Source organism: Chelonia mydas, chromosome 9 (assembly GCF_015237465.2).
Source record: "Chelonia mydas isolate rCheMyd1 chromosome 9, rCheMyd1.pri.v2, whole genome shotgun sequence".
Lineage (NCBI taxonomy): Eukaryota > Metazoa > Chordata > Testudines > Cheloniidae > Chelonia > Chelonia mydas.
In genome coordinates this window covers 95,958,441-95,986,029 of record NC_057855.1, presented here as the reverse complement: position 1 = coordinate 95,986,029, position 27,589 = coordinate 95,958,441, and the positions used below count along the sequence as shown (strand labels likewise).

The 27,589-nt window shown below is 41.2% G+C and overlaps 1 protein-coding gene and 1 non-coding gene across 3 annotated transcripts; both read right to left on the bottom strand.

The window, feature by feature from the left end:
- Nucleotides 1–43: 43 nt before the first annotated feature.
- RBMX (RNA binding motif protein X-linked) lies at nt 44–26,960 on the bottom strand. 2 transcript variants are annotated; one of them, XM_043522972.1, is made up of 11 exons: nt 25,871–26,821; nt 25,252–25,377; nt 24,962–25,068; nt 17,878–18,049; nt 16,629–16,748; nt 16,120–16,234; nt 13,716–13,841; nt 13,539–13,627; nt 11,766–13,028; nt 10,776–10,863; nt 44–7,234 (listed from the first exon to the last, which is right to left on the bottom strand). In XM_043522972.1, exons 2-9 carry the CDS (start codon nt 25,358–25,360, stop codon nt 12,721–12,723), a joined length of 1,146 nt encoding a protein of 381 aa, XP_043378907.1. In that variant the 5' UTR covers nt 25,361–25,377; nt 25,871–26,821; the 3' UTR covers nt 44–7,234; nt 10,776–10,863; nt 11,766–12,720. The 2 variants fall into 2 exon arrangements, with proteins under 2 accessions (XP_043378907.1, XP_043378906.1); XM_043522971.1 differs by having other exon boundaries at nt 10,776–13,028; nt 26,814–26,960.
- LOC114021474 lies at nt 25,137–25,210 on the bottom strand. Its single transcript, XR_003566022.1, has one exon. It is a non-coding gene; the product is annotated as a small nucleolar RNA SNORD61 (small nucleolar RNA).
- Nucleotides 26,961–27,589: the final 629 nt, after the last annotated feature.

Genomic DNA, 27,589 nt, shown 5'->3' with positions numbered 1-27,589 from the left:
CAACAATTAAGAGATTGAAAATTTAATTGAAAAAAAATCAATAAAACTTTAAATAACTTTATTTTTTGAGAGACAATTTTTACAAATCTTACATAAAAAGTGTTTATAGAACACATGGAATCTTTCCATTTTCAAAATCTGAAATACGAGCTTTTCAGGCAGTTTAGCCATATGGTGAGATTTCTTCTGCCCTCCCCTCCGTGTACACACACACACACACCCCTTGTTAAAAATATCACTGTTGAAGTTATTCTGAGCACAGAAAAATGATAAATGAACATTTTAGATAAAAATACTGATAAGAATACGAAGTTTCACAAAACAACATAGAAGAAAGCACACTTTCCACTGGAAACAAGAGTTTAAACAATTTTCAACAAGTTCTACTCAGGACACACCATACTAAAACACATATGAACTACTCCACTGTACTTTGGAAAGTTAAAAGTTGCAGTGTGCATAAAGAACTCACATAGAATATCACGGTTGGAAGAGACCTCAGGAGGTCATCTAGTCCAACCGCCTGCTCAAAGAAAGACCAAGCCCCAGATCCCTAAATGGCTCCCTCAAGGATTGAACTCACAACCCTGGGTTTAGCAAGCCAATGCTCAAACCACCAAGCTATCCCTCCTTCCCAGGACAGATCTAGGACAAAGTAAAGCCAGGACCATTCTTAGGCATACATAGCATAAGAGGCTGCATACGGAACCCAAAAATTTGGGGCACCACCAGAACAGCAGGTTGGCTCCTGCACACCCAGCGCACACTGCAGTCTCCTTAGGCAGGGGCCATATTCACAGAACTGAATGTGTCAGCACAGTGCATTCTGCATGAGGGAGAGGTTTTGGGGGTTTCTGCAGGGAACTGTTGTTCTTCGCCACCGTGAGGCAGGCTGGACGGCTCAGTATACTTTGCTGCCTTGTCCCTCCCTCCCACCCCAGGCTGCTGCAGCGTCTGCTGCATACAAAGCTCAGTGTGTGTCAACAATGGTGGCGGGGAGGGGGGTTCTTCTGGGGGTCTGCAGGCATTTAATAATACTGTGTAGGGCCCCATAAATCCTAAGGATGGCCCTGAGTAAAGCCCATTCTATTAGCGTAAGAGCTTGTAGTAATTTAGAACAGGGCAACTGTCCTTTCTTCTGTTCTCTTCATAGTTCTCTTCAGAGCTTGTACCAGCAGAGCCAGAACCCGCATCCTATTCAGTAACAAGTTCATGCTTCCCAATGGCAGAGGAAATCTGGCTCACCAAGCGTCAGTCAGAAATGGTCAGCTGGATACTTCTATCTCCTTCAAAACAGTAACTGACAGCTCAGCTGGGGAGAAACACTCAGAAGGAATAAGCTCTATTTGAAAATAAAGTTTTAATTACTAATGGACAGTTTGAGACCTACTACTACAGGTGCCATTTTCAGGGAAAGTGTGACCTTAGCAAATATGTGCCTCTAGTTACCCAAGCAATTGCAGATACACAATTGCATGACCATTTCTGCATGTGGAACTTGTACCTCCTTTCCTGTTTAGCTGACAATGTGGGAGTCTATTCTCAGATTTCAGAGTAGCAGCCGCATTAGTCTGTATCCTTTCTTGATCACTCTTGTTACAGTCTGTATGGTAACACCCATTGTTTCATATTCTCTGTGTATATAAAATCTCCCCACTATATGCATCCAATGAAGTGGCATTTTCATGGTAGGAGAGTGGGCAGGTATTTCAGTAACTATACATTTCTACTATAGACGAACTTCTAACGTGAGTTCAGACTCCCCATCTTTTCAAAAGTGGGGTTCTCCACAGGAATAAAGCCCCATTCTATTGCCTCTTGTGATCGTCTCAATTTTAAATGGTTATTCCATTTCCTGTTATTTTATTTTTCAAAATCTTCTGATAACAGCCCCAGAACCATTAAGCAGCAGCCAAGACTTTCACAGATGACTAGTGGTTTTGGGTGTCTAATGTACAAACAATGCCCAACTTTCATGAAAGTCCTCAGCACTTCTAAAAAATCAACCCCCCATAATGTGTTACAAATTGAGCAACCCCCCCACACGTCCACAATCCCTTCTGAAAATTGTAGCCTATATTCCTGCACAGCCTGCTGGCTTACATGTGAGTTAAAAGAAAAGGAGTACTTGTGGCACACCTTAGAGACTAACCAGTTTATTTGAGCATGAGCTTTCGTGAGCTACAGCTCACTTCATCGGATGCATAGCATATCGTGCATAACTGCAGTTTCCACGATATGCTATGCATCCGATGAAGTGAGCTGTAGCTCACGAAAGCTCATGCTCAAATAAACTGGTTAGTCTCTAAGGTGCCACAAGTACTCCTTTTCTTTTTACGAATACAGACTAACACGGCTGTTACTCTGAAACATGTGAGTTAAAGGGACACAACACTTTCCTGAAACCAACTTCATTTTGAAACAAAACTTGGTTAGCTAAACGCAATTTTTCCAATTTGTGGGCAATTTTGCACAAGCATCCAATACCAGTCTACCACATTAATCCTGGGACTTTCAACAGGACTACAACCAGCTGGGCACCTCACACAGCTTGCAAGTCTGAATTCTTCAGCACACAAGTAGAAGTTCTGCAGCAACTTCAGATCAGAGGGTTTTTATTTACTGAATTGGGTATGAAATGTATTTTAAAAATATGTACTGAGTCCCAATTTTTTCTAAACTATTCCTACTGTTTTTCCAATGACAACACCTAGCTGCATGAAAGGACTTGTCTTCATGTACAATGCTACAGTGGCACAGGGCGCAACTGCACTGTGCCTGAGAGCTCCCATTGGTGTTGTTAATCATCCACCTCAAGGGGTGGCAACTATGTTGACAGGAGCTCTCTCCTTGACATAGCGCTGTCTCCACAGGGGGTTAGGTTGGTAGAACGATATTGCTCAAACTACATAGTTACACAGATATAGGCCTGTAGTATAGACCTGCCAAAGAAGTTATCAGAACCTTCTGTTTTGGCAGGCAGAGGCTTTTGACACCTAAAGGTGTGGCAGTTTTGGATAAGCACATTAAACTAGATGTCTTTTCTAAAGACATGAGCAATGAATAATAATGGCTGATTTTTATAATCAAAACATTTGAATTCACACTGAACATGGAGTGGAGCATTTCACAACACTCAGCTGTTTCAGGCTGCCTGCAGACGATGGCAGGCATCAATGCAATAGTTTACAACTGGTTTGCATTTTCAAGATTAATTTTTCCAGCACTGACAGCTAGACAATTTTAGAAAGGCACACCAGCTAAGAGTTTGAGGATAACATTAGTCAGTGACTCCCCCTATGGATTATTTTAAAGATGGCTTGAATTTACTTCCTAATCAACAGCCCTATTTAGCCAGTAAGCTGTAAGGCAACACACTGCAGTAAGCAGGAAGACATGAAGTATTTTAACCCTAATAATTGTTTAACACATTAGTAGGGGAAAGATTAGATGGAAACATGTTTGAGAGGATACTTAAAAAGATGGCAGCTGTTGGAGATGTGCAATAGCAAAAGCAGGTGCAGTAGTATCAATATTGGAGCACATGAACAAGCTCACAATCTAAAGTGCAAAAACAGTAAAATTTAATCACATGCTTATTGCCATATAAACATGTACTGCAGGCTTCAAATTTGTAGCCCATTACAAGGCCTCTCTCTCACAGACGTGTGATCCTGAGTTTTATATTTTATTTTTATCTCTTATGGACAACTGTGTAGTATTTAAGTTTAACACAGTACAATTATTTGCATCAGTTTTTAATCTTTGGTGTTAAGACATTTTTTCTTCCTCCAAATACCTGTATTTGGAACTTAAGGTAACCTGAAAATGCTCATCAATCTACTAAGACACCAACTGACAAAAATACAAGCTCCCCTGGTTTAGATAATTATAAATGCCTTTCAAAAAGATGTTCAGTCTATCTTAAACATGTTCATCAAAAGGAAAAATACCTAGCTGTAATTATTTCTCCAGAGTTAATATTCCCAAACTAGATTTTACATTTGAGGAAATGCATCCCCAGGGACCTAGACACTTAATATTTTAAAAAATAAACTTTTTTTTGAAGGGGGGAGCACAGCAGTGCCATGGGTTTTTTGTGGACCCCACGAGTTTATTTTTTTTAATGCCTAATCTGCATCCACAATTACCATGATTGCCTGAATAAGCAGCCATTCCTTCATGGTTATTTGGATGCAACTGCATTTTTTAAAAAATAAATCTGACCCTGAATTAATAAAGTCTGAAAGCTAAACTGTGCAGAGAAAAATAAACTGGTGCCCTTTCTTTCATGATATATAAAGGCAGCCCGAAAGACTTAAGGCAAAGATTTAAAAATTAGTGATGAGTGTGTCACCTTTATCTTTCCATGAGTGCTCATGAGTGCTAGCAAAGGAAGCCCCACCGGCACGCCTCAAGTTGCTCACCTAAACTAGTGATATGGATTCTTTGGTAGCAGAATCCTGAGTACTGAAAACACAGCTACTGGACATAATCAAGAGTCCATCGGGCTGATTTTGGTGGTCAGCTGACAAAGTGAATTGAAAGGGGTGTGGTACAGCTATTCATTCATTAAGACTGTTTGACAAAACTGACCATAATATAAAGAGAACATGTGGGAATTGGGAAAGCTTTACATAACTAAAGAAAACATGTAGAAGAATAGAGGCAGGTACAGAACTAAACTGAGGTATTATTCGGTAGTTAATGTGTTCTAAATCAGACACTTCAAGAGTTCCATTAACCTTACACTTGCTTAACAATTATGAAATGCGAAGACTAGCATCAGAATTTAGAAGAGAATTACTTCTAATGTACATAGTACAAAGGTTCATTGTATTATATGTAACTAGCCACTTCCCATCAAAGATCAGAACTATTCCAAGCAAAAAACTGGATTTTGTTTAATATTCCAGGAGTTGTGCACCTTTAATGTCCATATCAATATAGAAGTCTACAACCCAAGGACCTAAAACTCTACAGCAGCACTCTTACTACAAATTATGTAGACTCAAAGCTAAGTCCACCATCCAGAACTTCGACACACTAATCACTAAACTCCCAGCCTAGCTGAAAGCAGAGTGAAAATTTTTTGCATCCACATTACCTAGATCACCGGCAGAAGTGGGGGGAAGCTGGATTTTTAGGAGGTAGATACTGGGCACGAGGGAACACACACATTGGAGTTTGGGCGCACAGGATAAACACTAGGTGGATATTTTGCTTAACAATCCTGCCAGTCACCTTTAAGTTTTAGGGTTAGGTCCCCCCACCCCAATTGAATGAACATACAGCTTCAGTTGTTTCTGTAGGATCTAGTTAAAATGCAGTGTTGAACTCAAATGTGTACAGTACTTCACACACAGAAAGTTAGTATCTTCATTTCAAGCCATACTTTATCTCTGACCTAGCTGTCCAGACAGGCACAAACATTTTCAATGACCGAATTTGTAAACTGAAGCTACCTGCTTCACTTACACCACTTTGCATCTATCACACATTCAGTCAATGTAAAGTTTATTAACCATGACACTGCATCTTCACCAATGAGAAAGATGAGGGATGGCATATAGGATTACTGATGCTTGAAAACTGGATTTCACTTCTACCATATATTGGCAAAATAAGCAATAAACATGTGTAATACAGAGTACAAATGCAATACAGACGACCTAAAGATGTACTTAAAGACAAGATTCCATACAAACTAATTATCTCTATCTTAGAAGGATCACATTTGAAGTAATCATTTATGAAAGATGCTAGCTGGTACAAGGGCACCAATAACTCCAAGGATGGATTTGAATATTCCCCAGAAGTCCTCTACACCTCATTTTAGGTTCATGAATATTGTCTCTGACTCTCCGACTCCTACCCCCAAAAAAGATTTAAAGGTTGGAAAATTAAGTTGCCTATGCAGAAAACAGTGAAACAAAAACGGTTCTTGCGTTTGCAAGTCCTCCCCCCACCCCACCACTGAGTGGGCAAAGTGGGCAGCTGCTTTTGCTTAAGTAACTTATTCCATTTTCAGCTCAGAGGGACAGTTTCCGCAAACTGTTCACTAAGGCTGTCGACAATACAGTTTTATCAACAAAAGTTATGCCACTCCCATTAAATTGCTGTTGTGCGTCCATGCTATGCTCCTTGTGTCAGCTGAGCACATCCACACTAGCAGCTCTTGCACTGACACAGAGAGCAGTGCACTATGGGTAGCTATCCACTGTGCAACCCGCCACAGGGTGCTTTTGGAAGGATTTGCAATGTCTCATGGGGCAGGTACAGCATCACACGATGCAGGTTCCTCAAGCTCATGGTTCCTTGGGCATCCTACTAGATTGCCATCTGTTTTTCAACTGAAGTGTATCGGGAGAGTGGGAGTATGTCGGCATGCTGTCTTTAAGTTCAGACAGCTGCTAGAAGCAGCCAGTCCTCAGGCACGGAGACACCCTCCCTCTAGCTCCCACCTGGCTCTGTACAGCACAGCACTTTTCCACACGCACACACCTGCCTCTATGTTCCTAGTACAGGAGACAGCAGCATTCCACATTAATGATTTGCTCTTTGCTGCCAGAGCTCTCAATGTCAGAAATTCCAGAACTTCCTGGAGCTTTGAAAGAGGAGGGGCACATGCGTGCAGGGCAGCAGAGTTCCAAACAGTGAGCAGAGCAGTCATGGCAGGCATTGAAAGATACTGGGGAAGGCCAGTACTGCCAATATAATGAACAGCAGCATCTACACTGACACTTTGTTGCTTTAACTTTGCCGCCAAAACTGAAGAGTTGTCACCAAAAGTGGCATTGCAGTGTTTGCACCTGCTCTGTTTTGCTGAAAAAAGGCTGCCTTTTCCGGATAAGAGACTGCAGCGTAGACAAGGCCTAACAGTAGCACAGGAATGTTTGTTCTGCTGCAGCATCAACATGACACCCATGCTTACTTCTTGGAAGTGGACCGTTACAAAAGCCAGACAACCACCACTTAGTTCACACTTTTCATCTATAAAGGAGATGCTCCTCTCAGATGTTCCCATTAGTAACCTTTCATGCTTCAATGAGAACAGCTCTAAAATGGCAATTAACACCTTTTTCTTCAAAGCTAACATTAACATCTGCACACACTGAATGCTTGCTGGCCAAGACCACTTTTAGAGGTGGTTAAAATTTGTGTTGCACTAGTTATCCTTAGATTTCCCAATACGCATCCATTGTTCCACCGCTTTCTTCCAGTCACTCTGTAACTGAAGAAAGGAAATGTGTTAGTACATTGTGTATTGCAAAACAGTGAGGTAATGAAGTCTAGCCTAAACCGGAGAAGAAACTACAAGAAGCTAAATGCTCTTCAGCACCCTTTTCACACTAGAAGAGACGATGGCAAAACCCACTAGGTTGGAACATTTGAGTGTGCCCCAAGACATGCACAGCTCTTACACTAATTGTATCTGGAATGCGCAAACATTATAACTTACTGAACTAACAAACAAATAGGACAAAGCTTTCAGACCAAACTGAACTGGTGATGCAACCGTGGGAACAAAAACATTGCAGCTACATGTCCCTCTACTAATTCACTTCCCGCTCATGAAATGATCTGTACTTGATCAGCAAGTGACTTCGGCTCCCTGCAACATTAGGACCATATTAGAATACCAGTGCATTCTGGGACAAACATGACTACAAGGAGTGAGGAGTATATCAGCTGGATCAAGACACTGTTTATAAGAAAATTGTTTCAAAGTAGAGGCAAATGACTTGTTGCATTAATGCCCATTGCAATGGTTTCCTCCATTAGCACAGCTGCCATTCTTGGAGGAAAGAATTAGGAAAATAAGGTGTATGAGTGTAAATTGTGTATATTAAATCTACAGCAGGGTGCAGCAGACCTCACACGATGCTTAAGTGTAACATCTTTTGAATTACAACTGGTCCAGTACACACGAGATAAGTCAAGATATTTGACATAAGCAGCAGCACAATTATCCAAAACATTAGGAGCTTGTTCAATTGCCAAAAGTAGAACTGCTCATTGCAGTAACTGAACTCTACCAGGGCATGACAATTTTTGTAATACATCTAATATAGCTAGAGAATTACATCTATTAAGCCAGATGATTTGAAAGATGGAGAAGTGAGCTCTACCAGCAAGATGCCTTGGCAAAAGCCTGGCAAGCAGTCCAAGCTGCACCACTTACTTGGCTATTTACTCTTGATTGGGGAATTCATGTTCTGATCAAGACTCTGGCTTTTTGTATATTAAGCTTCACCTTCCCTAGCCCCTAGAAGAAATAAACATACCATCTCTTCAACTCTCCAGTCCCCTCACTGATGCAAGTGGGAAAGAGGACTCAGCAAGGAAAGAAGTCTGCCTCTTAATGTCAGAAGCAGAAGTTTGAGGAGGTGAGTAATGTATAGGGAAGGATCAATGTCTACCTTTGCTGACATTTGTAAGCTTTCCTAAACAGTGTCAATTTAAGAGTTTGTTCACCCGCCAGGTGTGGAATTACCGTCACTGAAACATACTTAAATGTCAGTCTCACACTAGAGATGCACCACAAAATGAAGCAGCAGTTGAGTATTTTTTCCAGATTCTGCCATCCTACTCTGATTTATTTTGGATGATTTTATTAACAGCCATTAAGGCTAGAAATCTGTCTTCTTATTTGCCACTGGCCAGATTTTTTTTGAGCCCTGGACTCAGATAAAGTTAATTCTGTACTAAACCTTCCACAAGAGGATTTCAGAGCACTTGACAAACAGCTTAGCCATTTACCACTGTGAGGTTGGTAACTTTTATAGGTAAGGAAACCAAAGCTGAAATTAAGTGGTTTGTACAATGCCACAAAGATCACCTGTAACCAATCTGGTAATAAAATTGGGTCTCCCAGTTCCCAGATGTACCTTAACTCTGACCTGGGCTCCAGTTGGTAGTGGTTTAGAGCAGTGGTTCTCAACCAGGGGGTATGCAGAGGTCTTCCAGGGCGTATATCAAGTCATCTAGATATTTACCTAGTTTTACAGTAAGCTATAAGAAAAGCACTAGTGAAGTCAGTACAAGCTAGAATTTCATGCAGACAATTACTTGTTTATACCGCTCTATACACTGAAATGTAAAATATTTATATTCAAATTGATTTTATAATTATATGGTAATGAGAAAGCAAGCAATTTTTCTGTAATAGTGTGCTGAGACACTAGTATTTTTAGGTCTGACTTTGTCTTGTATACCCCAAGTTTCACCTCACTTAAAAATTACTTGCTTACAAAGACTCCTGAATTAATGTAGAAAGGTTGAGAACCACTGGCTTAGAGATGTTAATACTGGTCCTAACAGCAAATCGAAATGGAGATCTTTTAATTAATTTTACTTTTCCGGAGTCACATTTTATATATATAAGGGATATGAGGAATAGGAATGTGGGCTGGCCACAACTTTTTGTTGCATCCATTATACTGTCCTAGACAGGTAGTGGGAAAGAGTAAATTAGTGCAGGAACAAATCCTAGAGTAAAACAAAGTTCTAAATTAATAGTGTACCCTAGATAGTAAATATTTTCCTCCTGTCAAAATAGCTTTAAGTAGTCAAGATAAATTACAAAGCAACATTGTAACATTCTGATAGGGAACTGAGAAGCTATGTAATCCCCTGGGCGCTGTACTTTTCAAAGGCAATTCCAACACAACAAAAATGTGAACACACCCAACACAGTAAGTCACAACTGTCAGCTAAAAATCCTCCAAAAAACTTTCCTAAAATGAATAGTGAAAGTAACATGCACAAGGCAGTACCTGCTTCCCTATTTCAGTTTTTTAAAAGCAGCATTTGAGAGAGCAAACAAGAAGCCAATGTTTTCTGCAGGTTCTCTTTTAGAGTATAGATTTTTCATGTAGTTTATTTTGAATGGGAATGTCCCATCTTTTCTATGCTTTAGGTTAGGTTTTGAAGTACACTAAGGATCCAAGTTAACTAATATCTTTGCAACTGTTTGGTTGGAGACTTTTTGGAAAAAATTGTGTTAGAGCAATAATCCATCCGCTTTTATGCTTTTTGGGGGAAGGTATTTGTTTCAGTGAGCCTTTCATCCTTATGCAGTTGTCTCAGCAAACTGGAAACATCTGTTCCTGTGCCTGCTGGGCCCCTGATTAAAGGGAATGTGCACTGATGTGATAGAGGTAGGCTCTGTTATGCTAAACAATAAGAAAATGACCTACAGAACTTGAGTTGTTTTGCTTCATTTGTTTGTTGTTCCACAGTTTAGTCGGAGAACCTCAGCAAAAGCAAACTCAAAAGATCTTTAGATATTAAATTAAACTCAGTCATATAATTTTGGATCAAATCTCCCTAAAGAAGATGGCACTGGTTAAAAATTAAAGTTAAACTGCAAAAGCAGCATGGCCATTTTCTTTTAAAACAGGCTTATGTTGGCTTAGCTTCGTTAGCTCAGGAGTAAATTTAAATTAAAGCTAAAAAAGTGAACTCAAAAACCAAAATAAGCATCTATACAGCAGTTTGTGCTAGTTTAACTACTCTTTACTGAACTCTTAACCGAGCTAGTGCATCTCACGTGGCCCAAATGCATACACAGAGGCCTTGTCTAAGTCCCTCCCAGTCATCCTTGCCACTTCCCAACCTGCTAAACCTCTGTTCAAACATCCTAGAAGTTTTGCTTTCAAGCACAGAAAAAGGCACGGTTTCCATCCCCCACCCCAAAAGTGAGATCAAAAGTTTGAGCATGGAAAAAAAGGAAATTTCTGTAAAGTTACAGTGCTATTATAAAAATTTACCTTTCCTACTGTTACAGCTGCTGTCACTTATCCATGCAGACGTGTCAGAACTGTACCTCGGACCATCATGCCTTTGAAGGTAATCAACCTGCAACAATTAAAACAGATATGACAGAGCTAGAACAGACTTAAAATGGTTATCCAACCTATAACTGTCCCGGTCCCAGAAAAGTCACAAGCTTGGGTTTGCAGATTAATGTGTTTCAAGTTCTACTACTTCTCTTTAAGTGGTGGAAGGTTCACTGGCTTGGAATGGACTGGAATGGCTTAGTGATAGGTTGCATGGCTTATGGATTCTCATTCCTTTCCAATGGTGCACTGCCATGTTAAATCCATAAGATGAACGGCAAATTTATTTTGAGGACTAGAGTAGTAACAAGGTTTTTTTTAGTTGGAGGTCTTCAAGTCTACTATATTCAAGAGCATCTTTTGAACTTCATGGCTCTACCTGCGACATGACAACTCACCACAGGTTCTGCCACTTGTACTAGAATTTCCCCATATAATGCAGTTTCACAAAACTAAAATAAAGTCAGGCATCCAACTAAACGTCAAGTTTGCAATGGCTTGCTTGAAAATGCCCAATATCCGAGCTGATATATTTGGCAATCTAAGCCAATTCCTGATTTCATCAGGATTTTAATATTTGTTAGAAATATAGTATATGCAGCTTGTTTTAAGTGTCTTCAATGAAACATACTGGGCATAGAATTTCCCCTCCCAACCCTACTTTGCAAAACATTGTGTCTACGAGCTGCATTCTTAAATGCTTTAGTTTCAAAATTGATGCCATACATGCTTTATATCCATAAGAAGAAATGTTGAATTTGGAAGACTTCTAATGCTTTCCAGCATTGCTTTTCCATAAGATACTGTTTTAAATACAGAAAGCACTTCCATTGCCATGACGTACAGCATGTCTTACTGTACTAAGAGGAAGGTAATTTGGTTCAATTTTGACAGACTGAAAAACTAGTTTGCTTTGCTTACCCATCTTTGCTGTTTCACAGGCATTTGATGCTTTAAATCTGTTGTGGAATGCTGAAAGATTCACTTGTTTTTATGAAGTCATAAGCCTTTGAGAAGTTGGAGAGAAAGACTTCTTTGCTTATCTTATTTTCTCCATTTGCCTTTGGAATCAAAGATGGTCCTTTAAAAGTGAGACACTACACAGAGTTGCAAAAATTTGAAACAGTATGAGTAAGCATCGTTTTGTAGCTTCTTTGATGGAACTGGTCAAACCTTTTATTTACAGTATTCTGTAGTTGACTTATTACATGTAAATGGTTTATTTTGGGGGAGAGGTCCTTGCAAATTCCCAGCAAAACAGTAGGAAGGCAAAGTATGCTCAGCATTATCCATTTGCTGTTTCTGGTTTAGTGACTGAATGGAATCCTGATTTTTTCTTTACACAAGGATCTGAAGAAATTTTGATCTGGGAATATTGTGTGATTTCAGAATCAAGAGGAAACTGAAATTTTAATGTGGCACATCCCCACCACCCTCCAACCACAAGTAACTAATTTGTTTAGAATGAGAGTTTGAATGTGTAGAACGATCCATCTCCATTTTAGATGGCTAGATGTTGTGTGGAAGATCTTAGAACTGCTTGTTCCATTCATGAGGAAAATCAGATGGGAAGTGTGGCATTTCAGGGAAACTTTTACTTTGAAAGTTACAACACTAGTACACAGCTCAACTTTTATACATTTAACATCTGCTTTTTGAAAGAAATGTTAACAATTTTGAAATGAAATTAAACATTGTTTTAACTTTTCCTCACAAAAGCATAAAAATCATGGAGGGGGAAACTTAACAGGCAACAATAAAAAAAAGGTAAGAACAACTTTTCCTTTTAGTAGTCCTCTGGTAGTAAAGATAGAACAACTTCCACTTGGGTTTGTGAGAAGTAATCTGTCTTGGTCCAAAAGTTTATGATTGTTTTTCAGTATCTGCTTCTGCCTCCACCCCTATCAGATCGGCTTCCTCCACGGCCACCACCTCTGGGTGCTCCGCGGCTTGAACTGCTGTATGAATCACGGGGAGGAGGGTAACCCCTTTCCATGGAAGGGGGAAGACCTCTGTCTTGTCTTCCAACACGATCACGACCACTTGAGTAGACATCACTTCTGCTGCTTGAATAACTTTCTCGACTTCCATATCCATCTCGTGTACTGCCGTAATCATCATAGCGACTGCTTCCACCATAAGATGGCGGGGGCCCTCGTGCAGGTGGAGCACTACGTGAGTTACCTGCAGGGTCAATGGTCAGGTAATATGGCAACACTATAAGTTATATATAACAATTTAAATCTGAATTTACAGAATTGCTGCACTAAAGTTTACTGTTACTTTTTTGTACGAATTGAAACTTTTTAATATAATCTGCCATGTTGGGACATTTATAGTGGGGGCCGTGTATCAGGCAGCGAATGAATTTAAAGACTGTTTGAAAGGACTGAAGACGGTGTTTATTTCAAGCAGGCTCTTTTGGGGGATATTCCAGAACAACTTGTTATTTTTAGAGAAGAAACTCAGCCATATTTTCCAGTGATAGTCGCAATTCTGAACTGTAGACTTTGCTTCGTTAGGTTATGGTAATCATTTGATCATCTTGTTAAATAAACTAATAATTGCATTCTCACTTTCACTGTGGGGAGAAAACTGAGTGTGACATTCCCCCTTAAATGCAAGCAGCCTAGTAAATCAGGATTAGGAAGCCTTTACAAACTCTGCTACGATATCCTCAAAATGGGTCCTTACCATAGCTCTCATACGAATCTCTGTAAGAGCCTCCACTTGGATGATCTGAATAGTCTCTATCGCGTCCACCACCATAGCCATCACGATCACTATAAGAAGAAAAACTGCTGAGACTTACTACAAATCAGTGTTGTGACAGAGTGTGACTGAAGCTGAGAAAAATATAATGCTAGGTACCTGTATCCTCTAGAGGGGTACTCATCACGTGAGCTGGAATGACCATAATCACGGTATGCATAATCTCTTGGAGGTGGAGCATAATCTCTTGTATCCCTGGAACTTGGATAATCTCTACTTGAATAACTAGAAAAAAGTGATAGTCATATTAATGAGGTATCTTAGAATCATAGGGGTGGAAGGGACCTTGAAAGGTCATCTAGTCCAGTCCCGTGCACTCGTGGCAGGATTAAGTATTATTTAGACCATCCCTGACAGTTGTTTGTCTAACCTGCTCTTAAAAATCTCCAATGATGGGGATTCCACAACCTCCCTAGGCAATTTATTCCAGTGCTTAACCACCCTGACAGGAAGCTTTTCCTAATGTCCAACCTATTCCGCCCTTGCTGCGATTTTTCCTCCCTCCTCCTCCTCACAGCCTTGTATGTACTTGAAAACTGTTATGTCACCTCTCAGTCTTCTCTTCTCCAGACTAAACAACCCCAATTTTTTCAGTCTTCCCTCATAGGCCATGTTTTCTAGACCTTTAATCAATTTTGTTGCTCTTCTCTGGACTTCCTTCAATTTGTCCACATCTTTCCCAAAATGTGGCGCCCAGAACTGGACAGAATACTCCACTTCAGGACTGATCAGCATGGAGTAGAGTGGAGGAATTATTTCTTGTGTCTGGTTTACAACACTCCTGCTAATACATACTAGAATATTTGCTTCCCGCCCCCCTAAACTGTGTTACACTGTTGACTTATATTTCGCTTGTAATCCACTATGACCACCAGATCACTTTCCACAGAAGTCCTTCTTAGGCAGTCATTTCCCATTTTGCATGTGTGCAATTGTTCCTTCCTAACTGGAGTACTTTGCATTTTTCCTTATTGAATTTCATCCTATTTACTTCAGACCATTTCTCCAGTTTATCCAGATCATTTTGAATTTTAATCCTATCCTCCAGAGCACTTGCTCCCAGCTTGGTATTGTCCGCAAACTTTGTAAGTTTACTCTCTATGCCATTATCTAAACCACTGATGAAGATGCTGAACAGAACATGACCCAGAAAGGAACCCTGCGGGAGCCCATTCAATATGGCCTCCCAGATTGAATGTGAATCACTGATAACTAAGGTACTCTCTGGAATGGTTTTCCAACTAGTTATGCACCCATCTACAGTGTATTTCCCTAGTTTGTTTCTGAGAAGGTCATGTGACAGTATCAAAAGCCTTAAAGTCAAAATATACCACATCTACCACTCGCCCCACCCCCCCATCCACAAGACTTGTTACCCTGTCAAAGAAAGCCATTACATTAGTCTGACATGCTTTGTAATCCATGCTGTTACTTATCACCTTATCTGCAAGTTGATTACTTAATTATTTGCTCCATTATCTGTCCAGGTACTGAAGGTAAACTGATTGGTCTGAAATTCCCCAGGTTGTCCTTATTTTCCTTTTTATAGATGGGCACTAACATTTGCCCTTTTGCAGTCCTCTGGAAACAATCTCTTCTTCCATGACTTTTCAAAGATAATTGCTAATGTCTTAGATATCTCCTCAGTTAGCTCCTTAAGTATTCTAGGATGTATTTCATCAGGCTTTGGTGCCTTGGACATCTAACTTGTCTAGGTAATTTTTAACTTGTTCTGTCCCTACTTTAGCTTCTGATCCTAATTCATTTTCCCTGGTATTCACATGTTAGACGCCCGATTGCTACTAACCTTTCTGGTGAAAGCTGAAACAGTCATTTAGGACTTCCACCATTTCCACATTTTGTTATTGTTCTCCCTCACCATCATTGTGTAATGGGCCTACCCTGTCCTTGGTCTTCCTCTTGCTTCTAATGTATTTCTAGAATGCTTTATTGTTACCCTTCATGTCTCTAGCTAATTTAATCTCATTTTGTGCCTTGGCCTTTCTAATTTTGTCCCTACATACTCGCGTTATTTGGTTATATTCATCCTTTGTAATTTGACCTAGTTTCCACTTTTTGTGTGACTCTGAGTTTCAGATCATTGAAGATTTCATAGTTAAGCCAGGGTGGTCTCTTACCATACTTCTATCTTTCCTATGCAGTGGGATAGTTTGCTTTTGTGCCCTTAATAAAGTCTCTCTGAAAAAACTGCTAACTCGAACTGTTTTCCCTTTAGACTTGCTTCCCATGGGATCTTACCTACCAACTGCCTGAGTTTGCTGAAGTCTACCTTCTTGAAACCCATTAGCTTTATTGTGCTGTTCTCCCTCCTACCATTCCTTAAAATCAAGAACTATACCATTTCATGATCACTTTTTCACCTAAGCTACCCTCCACTTTCAAATTCTCAACCAGCTCCTCATAGGTGAGCATAATTCTTTGCAGGCAAAATAAGAAATCAGGACCCTGGTATTAAGCTTTAACTATAATGCATTAACTTTACCTGTCTTTTGTACTATAACCATCATCTCTTGGTGACATGTAGACATCTCTCCGTGATGGCATTGGCTCTCTGCGTGGAGGACCACCATAGCTGTCTCTTCCACGTGATACAGGAGCTTTAAAGAAGTACAATTCACGTAAATCAACTGTTTAAAAATGAAGCAAGTATGAAGGACAGCTGCTGCAGAGGAAGTTCCTCAATCCAAAGTTGTATTAACAGCATAGTTCAGAGTTATTTAGGACATCACTTTGCTATAGTCTGCATTCAGTGCAATACTGTTTCATGGCTCTGTTACCCAAAACTAAAACACAGCAGTAGAGGAACATCTTTAAAAAGTCACAGATCTGAAAGTTTTGCTCACATGGAGACAATAGCTATACAAGCATAAACATTATGCTAACAAAAAAATGAATCTGATTTAAAGTCATTGGTGATTTGTTACAGGCACGAATAAATCCAGCCTCGTTATTCCAGACGACCAAAAAGAAACACACTGAACAACTCCTTACCTCTCCCTCCCATTCCACTACTGCTACGCACTGGCCCTGAAGGTGCAGATCTTTTGGGTGGAGGTCCACCACTTCGTGGAGGTGGCCCCCTCTTCATTGGAAGTGGCCCCCTCGAAGAACCTAAAAAGGTAAAGAGTCAGTCAACCGATCATTTATGGGAAGATCTAGATAAGCCATTTTTTATATTCCTGCAGGTTAAAGGGCTAAAATTTGAGATGCTTAAGCAGTGGCAAATCAGTACCACCAAGCCAGAGCAGAAGTCTGTAGGAAGAACTTGGAGACAAGTGGAGAAGAACTGTAACACTCTGGCCACATGCATGCTCCCTGAGATTCCATAATGGCCCTTTTTTTGGTACAGCGGTCAAATCTGGGAAGCCCCAGTCAGGAATAAAAGATGCAGTGTGACCAAAGGAGGAAGAGTAACGTAAATCAGATTACATGGTCACGTAGCCTAGATAATGCACAGGTCCACTGCTTCCAGATATTGTGGCCAAATAAGGAACAGAGCAGCCTAAAAGCAGATTTGACCACATCCTACCCTGGAGGTTGTGCAGGACCCACTATACAGACCTCATAGAACTGCTTTCTGGCTGTTTTGATTCAACTACACCCCAGATAAGGGGCTACTTGCTTCTCCGATTAAGAAAGCAGCTTGCTTCATTTTAGTCCAGTATCCAGACAAACACTAACAAAATCTTGTGTGCTACTCTAACGTTTTCTACATCAAAGGATAACCAGTCAAGTATCTCTTCTAAAACCTACAGCTCTAAACAGTGCTATATTAAACAAGCAGTGCTCAAAGTTTGCAGATCCCTATCTTGCCAGATAATTAAGCTTGACCCTCAAAGGATCAATCCCTGAAGTCAGCAGCTATTGTTTATTGAGTTTTGTCTTCTGGCAGTAAGACTGCAAAGCGTTCACCTTTTTCCCAGCTGCAAGATGACTTTCAAACCAGGACACCAAAAAGCTTCCTTCCTCGCTTGCAAGGGAGGAGTTTTGCTTTCTGTTTGAGCCAAAAGTCAAGCAGAATGCTATATGCAGAAAGGAACCCTCACACACTAGAAGGTTTAAGTCTAATTACTGAGCCAATAATTTGACTCAACTGCAGAGTGCACATTTTCATCTGTTTTTAATTTAAAAACAAGGAATACTTTATTCAGTGGCTTGATTTTTCAGAGGGATATTGTCACCTTCCAAATCTGATGGTCTTCCATGTTGTCCAAGTATTATCAGATATGTAAATACATACCCAAGTGACTCCCTCTTGAAGGTGGTCCTCTTGCTCCACTTCCGCCTCTTCCACCTCTAAGGCCCCTGGGAGGACCTCTGCTTCTTGGAGGGGGTGGTGGCCCACGTCTACCACCACTTTCAAAGGATGGCTTGGTTGCTTGTTCCACTTTAATTGCTTTCCCATCTAATGACTAAAAAGAGAAGCTGCTTTACTCAGTGCTCAGTTATGCTTCTATGTCTTAAATAAGCAACTGGGCTAGATGGACCATTGGTCTGACCCAGTAGAGCCACTCTTATGTTCAGCTTCACTGTTACTGGGCTTTTACATTATAAATTAAGTAGGTCTGTAATTCTGGAACAGCTCTGAATCTTCAGCATACCAGTATAAACAACTGGGAATGTACTCAGAAGGAATAAGTTCTACAGGAAGGTCCTTTGTTCCAGTGGCACTTAATGGAAATCTGCAGCAATTTCAGAAATTGGAACTCTGGTATTTCTGTTGAGTTTAACTTAGAACATACATCTGTTTTAAATATGTGCTATGTATGTACTACTCTCTCCAGTTTCAGTAAGCCACAGGATTTTTGTACCAAACTATAGTGGCATCAGAAGTTCCAGGGATGAAGCTTAAGGTTTGTCAGCTGGAGCTTTTGGCACATGGGAAGGCAGCTGGACGCATTCACTTGATGTTTCTGCGAAGATGATCAGCCGTGAACTAAATTAAAGTTGGCATGAAAACTAAAGGCAGTTTCAGAATTAACAATGAACTGGGCAGTTGATACCTTTGCACTATTGCATCAGGCTACCTACTCAAAAAGATGACAGACAGTTTATGTTGTTTTCAAGGTTCTCTGAAACCACTATAGATTTTTTTTCTTTTTTTAAAAAGCAAGAGCTGATTCTAGATCTAGATTTAAAGGCATGGCTCTACAGAAATGGGTGCCTTGTGTGGCCATAATACAAGCTCAATGTTCAATATATTCAACAAGTAAACTCTAAGTTTTACAGCTGCTTTGTTACCAGCCTATTATGTGCTGGGTTATCACAAGTTTTGGAATCAAAGAGTCAAGATCCTTAAAGGATTTGAGCCTATCTACCAAGACTGCAGGCTCTGTGAAAGGTATGTGTTATTTAGGTTTCCGAACATCTACTCTGCCCAGAACTCAAAAAGGACAAAAATAGTTAGGATTACTGTGCTAAATACAACATCTCATTAAAGAGAATCAACTCGATTATTTTAGTTCTCCCTTTCTGCAGTTAGTGATTCTAAGGCCATTGTTCACAAGGAAAGAGATGCCTGTAGGTGGTGACACCCCCTTATCGCCCGCAGCTTTGAAGCTTTATAGAAATTAGTTCCCAGTGGTGCAGTACAAGCACTCTCCCATAGCTTGTGTTGTGCAGAAGCCTGTAGTCTTAAGTTACCCAAGAGTCCAACTCAGTCCATTGGATACAAGCTGGAGACACAAACACTGGTAAACTGGATTGTTTAAGTTAGAAATATTATGACAAGGCATCTTCAAGGCACATGGAAAAGCCATCAGTTGTCATGATGAGCTGAAATATTCTAGAAATGGAAGCAAGTGTTTTGATTGGTTAGTTTCAATTGCATGAGGATGCCATCGCTTCTTGGACATAGTTTGTGTGAAGGTCACTAAAACAAAGACTGGAAGGAGCAAGCTTCATCATGACCATTCTCCCGGCTCATTGTAGATTCCTGACACTTTTGTGCTTTTGCTGTCCTGATACCAAAATACCTCATTGACCATCTGGCATTTAGAAATTCTGAATACCTGGAATGCAAGCTTTAAGTGCCTGTTATCACCTAACTCCCTAATGTGTGGTTTTCCTTCCCCACGTTACTTCTTTCCTATCTTTTTGCTTTCTGTTCATTGAAAGCCTGGCTTACTCAGCCAAGATATCACCACCTTCTGCAGCAGGTGCTGTGAACCTGTGATCAAAAAGGCCAGCTACAAGTGCCTGGGACAGTCCAATGCTAGTAAGTTTGCAAAGGTCTTAAAGTAACTAATAGGATAATGTGCAGAGCCTGTGCTTTACCAGCAGCTAGGATGCAAGTGAAGAAAACAAGCATTAGTGACACAAGCTGCATTATTTTATCTTTGCTTTTATTTTTCCTACATATGAATAAACTTCTTGTTTGATTGTAAAACAAACAGAATTTAATTCCAACAGCTCAAGACAATCTAACGAACAGTCTTTTTGGGATTAGACAGCTACTATAATCTTTAGTGCCTTCTGGGAAAGCTCAAACAAGGGTCTACTCTATAAAAAGGAGACTACAGCTGAAAAACAAGAATTAAAAATAAAAGCCTTAATTTTAAAGCCTTAAAGTTAAAATAATTAAAGTATTTCCCTTTCTCCTCTTGTGTCCATAAAAGGTCAGAAATTTAAATAGTGGTTACTACAATGGCAGCCAACAATAACTTGATGTAAAACCCCAAACCACCTTTAACTGTTTAGTGTTGTATCCGCAGAACAAGGGTTTTACTAACACCTTTTCGCTTGCTGGGCCCAAGACACCCTTATGAACACAGCACATCCAACAGTTGGATCATGTATTAAGCTTAAATTTATAAACTTTTTGGGGGCAGCGATCACCTTACTAGTTTGTGCAGTGCCTAGAATAGGGATCTGGTCTCTAGATACTCTGCAACAAATACTGATGTTCAGAGCCATGGTTATAAAAGCCATACAGGTGCTGACCCACCAAAGAACTACAGTTGCTGGTGTACTACCTACACGGCAGCTGGGAACGGGCAATCAGTATAACCCTATAAATGGTTGACTGGGAAGGTTCTAATTAAGTGAGGATTAAAGAATTACCCTTGGACAACAGCTATAAAGATTTCCAAGAAACAGAACCAAGGTGAGCTATTAATGCCTAAAACCTTCAGGTAACACCATGCTAGCTAAAGCATAAGATGTCAATGGATTAGTTTGTGCATTGGCAGGCATTTAATAGACATGTCATTCTTCTTATATTGCTCATTGATAACTGTTTCTGTAGTCTGACTTCAACTTCAATTAGCCAAAATGGGCAGGGATGCAAAAAACTGTAAATACTTTCATTATTAACAAGGTAACAGGTCCAGGTCCATTGTTTCCTGATAGAGCAGCTAGAAATGAGCACTTGCTATCATAACACCAGGCTCTCATACTGTCCTGACACTTTGTATTATGTGGTCCTTGATTGAAAGGCAGAAAGGATTTTCAAGTTCACTTGATGGCTTTCCAACCAGACACTCTTATACAGAGTTTGGCTTTCCACATGTTTTATTGACCATGAACAGTCCACTTTCTCAGACCAAACTGAATGCATCTGCAACAGTTGGTACTAGAAAGACCTATCAGCCCACTGATGACTCTAGGACAGCCTTCAGTAAAATAATAAACACTATACCCAAGTCACCTATATTTGGACTGTATAGCACTAACAACCACTGATGCAAGGATCTCCTCCGCAGGTAGGCAGAGGTCATACTTAGAATCATAAATGTGTGACTGGAAGTGTCCTTGAAAGATCATGGAGATCATGTTCACCATGATCTCAGGAAAACTGCACTGTGAGCACCTTCATTACGACCATCTGGCAAATGCCTTCCTTAATAGAAAAGCCTTGGCTAATAGAGCCAAGGATAGTTCCAGAGAAGGGTTTATCTGTAGTGATCACCATCTATGAGGAGGCAATGGTACTTTGTGAGCTAATCTGACTACAGCGTAAAAGTATGCGCTTTATGCCTGAATCCGTTTCAGAGTGAAAAAATAGGGATAAAAGCTTGTGATACTACACATAATTTGAACTCTGATGTAACTGTTCAGTTTCCTTAAATCCATTACAGGATGAAGACACTCTTCAGAATGATGAAGCATCTATGAAATAATTTCTTCTGTACTGCTTGAACTGTACTGCTTCTTTTGACATCCATCCTTATTAGAGAACTCAGTTTTATCCTGAATAGCAGATCATGTGAGGGATCTCTGAAAACTTATAGGAAAGAAGCTAGGAGGCACCACAGGATGGAACTCAATCTCATATGGACCAAATGGCAGCCCAAACCCAGTGATCCGTGGTAATTTCACTCCACAAGGATGAGAATCACCTATCCCCAACAGAGAACAAAGCAAAGCTATCTTGACTCCCAGCAACTATCAAACTTGAGATTTATTAGAAGTAAGAGTGTAAAAGGCAGAATAACTTGATCAATCTGAAGTGTTGTGCTCTCTTTTGTGCTGTTAGGAAGACTTGGACTTGAGATGATAGAAAGAACCAAAAGCACAGAACTCCCACGCTTCCTTTGGCTAGGAGGGGGTCAGCCAATAACTTACTAGAGACCTGGTTTAATTTTTTTTTCCAGAGGTCAGTCTTGCTGTATCCTAACAATCTGTACCTGGTTTAAGCTGCTACTTCCTATTTAGAAAATTTCTGTTGCTTTCCCACTTTAGGAAACCATGGAACTGAAGAGGCCCCTTTATGGGAACAAGGCTCTGGCTCATGGGAGCTCTATCCTATAGAAACCCTGGAGAAATGCATGTGTCTTTTCTGACCTAAGGTGTAGAGGAATAGCATTACAGAACCCCAGCATCTGGATATCTTCCACAACATTCAAATGACTAAAAGATGAAGGATGCAGTGTGGTAGTTGTATTGGCCCCAGGATATTAGAGAGAAGGTGGGTGAGGTAATGTCTGTCACCAAAAAGAAATTGGTCCAATACAATACATGTCTCACTTACACCTTTTGTCTCCCTCTTTATATAAAAAAAGCAAGCCGCACAGAAGGTACCACTTTACCTCGGTTTTCCTCTAGGATTGACCATGATTGACCCAGAATGCGGTGGATCCAAATTTAAGCAGATGCAAATATTTTAACTGTTCTGTGGCCCAGAAACTAAGCAAGCTACTATTAAAAATCTAAAGTTTTTAAAGATTTCCCATGTAAGGACCTCCACCCCATGCATCTGCAGTTTACCACAGGAAGAAGGAATCAAAGGCTGTTGGACACTTAGGACCACCCTTCAGAACATTATGGGCATTGAGAGGGTGCTCATACAACCCAAAAGGCACCACTTTATAAAGGTTCCAAGAGTTCAGTGATGCAGGAGGTGCATTCTAAAATAGTATGCACAAATCTCAAAGAAATACAATTAAATATTATATAAACAAGCCACTATTTTAGCTAATACACTGGGCATTTGTTCTAAAAATTCCAAGTGTGGCCAACCTTATACCGTAATACAGAAGACCTAAAATAAGATCATTTTGTTTTAAGAGCAGTTTTAGAATAGTACTCTACACACGTTGTCTAATGATCAAATCCTCTCAGCCAGTCACTAATCTCTAGTGCCTCAGCAGTTAAAGCACAAATTATTCCAAGCCACTCTGGTTTAAACAGTATTTAAGAGGACTTTAGAATTGTGCTACATAATTCTCAGTATTACAGTAACATGCATATTTTGAGGTAAATCCTGGAATAGCACCTTTAAGGAACTGTCTACAAGTCAGTAAGAGACCGACTGCCTTCTAAGTCACATGACTGTAAACTGACTCAGAAAGACTGCTCATCTCTGAAATGGTGGCACAAGTTATTGTAACACTAAGTTGGGCATGGGCACCAAGAACACATGTTCAAACAGTTTGACCGCACACCATGCTATAGCTAGCTTTTACTGTTTGTATTTGATTCTCACTGTGAGACAACATAAGGCAAGGCTTAAGAGAGCTTTGCTGAAATTAAATGTTTTAACTAAGAACACTACCAGCACATTGATGTTCCATTCCCAGGATTCCCTAGATACTTACTAAAGACCTATTGAAACACTGCAAAATATAATGCTTAAATCACACTTTAAGATATGCACTCAAAACATTTCAAGTGATTGAGTATAAACCAAATAGCGAAGAGTGCCAAATGACAACTAAAGGACTCTAGCTATGGAAGACAAGTAATATCAATACAAGCTTCTTCAACTGCCCCACCAATGTGTCAATTGATTTAAAGGGGACACCTCCAAAGAAAAAGTAAATTCAGTCCTGCTACATAGTTGTTCAGAGCTTAAGAGGCTGCAAAAAAGGAGGGCTGTGATGCTGGTCAGCAACAGCCGACATCTCCCACTTAGAACACAACTGCAATCAAATTTGCAATACCACCCGGGACTACATACTAGCCTGTGACCTACAGATCAAAGGCTATGTATCCCCATTACTACTCTGGGCCTTTTCACTTATTTCATAAAAAGCTGACAATGCATAGCTACATTATTTGCATATCAGTTTAAATGAAGCAATTCAGTCCTTTCCTATCATCAAAAGTTACTGTTCCTAGTTAAATTGCCAGATTTGAGAAAAGAGCACAGATGCAATCATGGCTGTTACTACTATTGAATGAGTTAGCTGGCAAGCCACTTTCCTTATCACGCATCTGGTACCTATTTGATAAATTTAGGAGTGTGCTTAATAAGCAGATATCTTTTATCTATATCCTCTAAGCAGGAACAACACTAAAAGACTTGAGTAACTGTCTCAAGTTCCAAAAACAAATGGAACTGTTTTTCTTTAACTTCATATTTATCAAAATATGTCAATATAACAAGCTCCCATCCTTCCAAATTAAGAAATTATATTTGAATCAATTCAGTAAAGTAGATGCTGTTTATAATCAAATTTAGACTTTGATTAGAGTTATGTAGCTTTTGGCCTTACAAACAGATAGGATAAAGAATTTGTGTAACAAAAAGGATGCCTTTCAGATTGAGTTTTTAGCTGATTCTCAAAGATACATAAATTAACTTCCCTCTTATTCTCCTGAGCAGAAATCTTCCCACCCCCACCCCGCATCCTCATATCCTGGGACAGGAAGAGAAGCTTTAATAAATGCCAGTTCTACAGGGTTAGCAAAGATTATATTCAGCATTTGTAAGTTTAGCAGCAGAAAAGAAATTTGGTCATTTGTTACAGTAGGACTTGTCTCTCAGATCTTAATACAAATCTAGTTTGTAAAGCACACTGCTATTTAGTTCAAATAATTAATATTGACACTGCACTGTAGTAGTGTTAGAACAAGCATGATTTATCAAACGGAGATCATACCTTTCCATTCATATCTCTGGCAGCATCCTTTGCATCTGCTGGGCTCTCAAATGTGACAAAAGCAAATCCTCTGGATTTGTTGGTTTCACGATCCTTCATCAAAAGAACTGTAAATATAAACCTAAATGTTATTCTATTTTTCAGAAGTCTTACAGCATAACCTACCCCTTACAATGTGCTCAGAACTTCTTAGAGGACTATGAGAGCAATATCATTTCAGCTGATCAATGCCATAAGATTCATCACAGCACAACTTTTAGTTAGTATCTATTTAAAAATTTTATTTTTACCTTCCACAATGCGCCCATATTTGCCAAATACAGCCTCAAGAGCTTTCTCATTTGTCTCTGTATTCAGTCCACCAATGAACAGTTTCCCAGGACGATCCGCTTCAACCATTTTGATTCTAGTAGGACCTATTAAACATAAGTTCTATTAGTGAGACATGACAGCACTAGATTTGAGAAAAAACTTTAATTCTCTTTTTGTAAGAAGTTGTGAACTCCAGAAAGTATTTCAACACACACCCTCCCTCTCCTTCCTCACCATATAAGAGTGACTTCTAACCAAGTCAGTTAGAAACAGTTTCTGAGTGAGAAACAAACAGAGACCATCATTTGTATGAAAGAATGAGATAGCTGGACACAGAATACAGCATCAATTTTACAAAACGATATTCACAATTAGCACCCTAATAGTATTTCTAACAAATGAACCTATATAATTTGAATAAATCTAGAAGGAAGCCATGCTATAAAATACAGTGCCGGGATACAGAAACGGGGGGGGCAGCGCTGAGGAGACGATAATAAGCCCTGCTCTAACTGACTACACATGATGTAGGAATAATGTTTTATGGGCAGAAGGAGCAATTTTTAAATCCTATGGAAACAAAGCAAAATCCTTTACCAGAGGAAAAGAAACAGGACCCTGCAGCTACGTTTCAAACGATGCAAAACAATCCCAGAGTAATTCGCTTCAGGCCGGCTAGCTCTTATTTCCAAACTGTTCAAGCCTAGTCGGGAAGCCAGGGTGCATTTTTCAACATGTTTCTATTAGGCTGGCCCTTCCACGCCGCTCCAGGGGCCGGGTGTAAATCGCGACTGTAGGGCAGATGGGCCTCAGCAGCCGGGGAGGAATGTGCCAACGCTGCTTCACCCGCCGCCCCCCCTAACTCCAGTGGCGGGAAAACCAGAGCGCACCCCCTCCCCCCCCCCCCGGAATACCGAGGGCTCGGCAGCCACAATGAGGCCGGGGAGACGAGAGCACGCGGGATCCGCAGCCAGTCACAAAGGCAGAGGCGCGTGAGCCCCAGGCAAAGCGGAGGGGGCGGGGGGATAGGAGCGTTAGACCCTCAACAGTCTCGCGACGCTACCACAAAATGGCGGCCACCTTTGGCGCGGATAATCTCCTACCGGAGAGGCGGGTCGCCGCAGCAGCTGAACTGGGAACTACCAGACCACGTGTGTCTACCCGGCATCGAGCCACCCCAAACGCAACAAAGAGCCGCGCCCCTCCCCACAGCGAGCGCGCGTGTACACACACACACACGCCGCGAGGCCCACCCAGCGGGACCCGAAAACTGCCCGACACCTAAAATGGCGGCCGCCGCTCCTCACGCGGTTGGACACCCCGAGAATCCAGCGACCAGGCGGGCGCGGCGCCAAACCGCAGCGAGTGCCCGGCCACCCCACTCCAGAGCGGGAGGAAGTTTAACTCCCCGACGGAACCTCGGGACCTGGCCCCCTCCAAAAAAAACCCTTCTTCCCTCTCCCTTCGGCGTCTCCTTTCCTGCCCTGCTCTCCTCTCCCGCTCCGTTCCGTTCCCGCCTGTCCCGCCGGCCGGCGCTCACCTCCCCTCCAGTTCCCGTCCTCGCAGACCGAGCTGCAACTGCGCAATGAGAGAGCGAACAAAGGCGCTGCAGGCCTTTATATAAGTGACGTCACCGCCTCGAACGCGACGGCGAGTCCCGGATGCAGCCGCCAGCGGGGAAGGGGGCTTGTAGGCGGGGGGGGCGCTGAAGAGGCCCGAGTCGTTGTAGGAGCTTGGGGATAGGGAGTGTTCTTTTGTGGGGGGGAGGGGGCGATTGCCTGCTGCAGGGAGAAGCACTGCGCCCTACAGGCAGCTTGATAGCGCTGTGTGGGCCTCGCACACAGACCCAGCCCTCGCCTGCACTTAAACATTAGGTCGGCCTAGTGTCGACCCAATCCCTGCTGTGGCTGCAGCGAAGTTGAGGGGACGATTCTTCCCTGTCCTAACTAGGGCCTCTCAGGGCTATGGGTTACCTGCGGCAGTGGCTCTCAAACGGCTGTACTGGTGACCCCTTTCACATAGCAAGCCTCTGAGTGCAACCCCCCCTTAGTCATTAAAAACACTTTTAAATCGATTTAACACCATTATAAATGCTGGAGGCAAAGCGGGGTTTAGGGTGGAGGTTGACAGCTCGTGACCCCCCCCCCCCACGTAATAACCTTGTGACCCCCTGAGGCCTCCCGACCACCAGTTTGAGAACCACTGACCTACAGGGATGGGAAAACCCCTTCTGGTGCTGTAGGAAAGGATGGCAGCACAGCTGGTGTGCCAGAGCTGTGCCGCTGGAGCGGCTGCAGTGCAGCTGCACCTGGACGT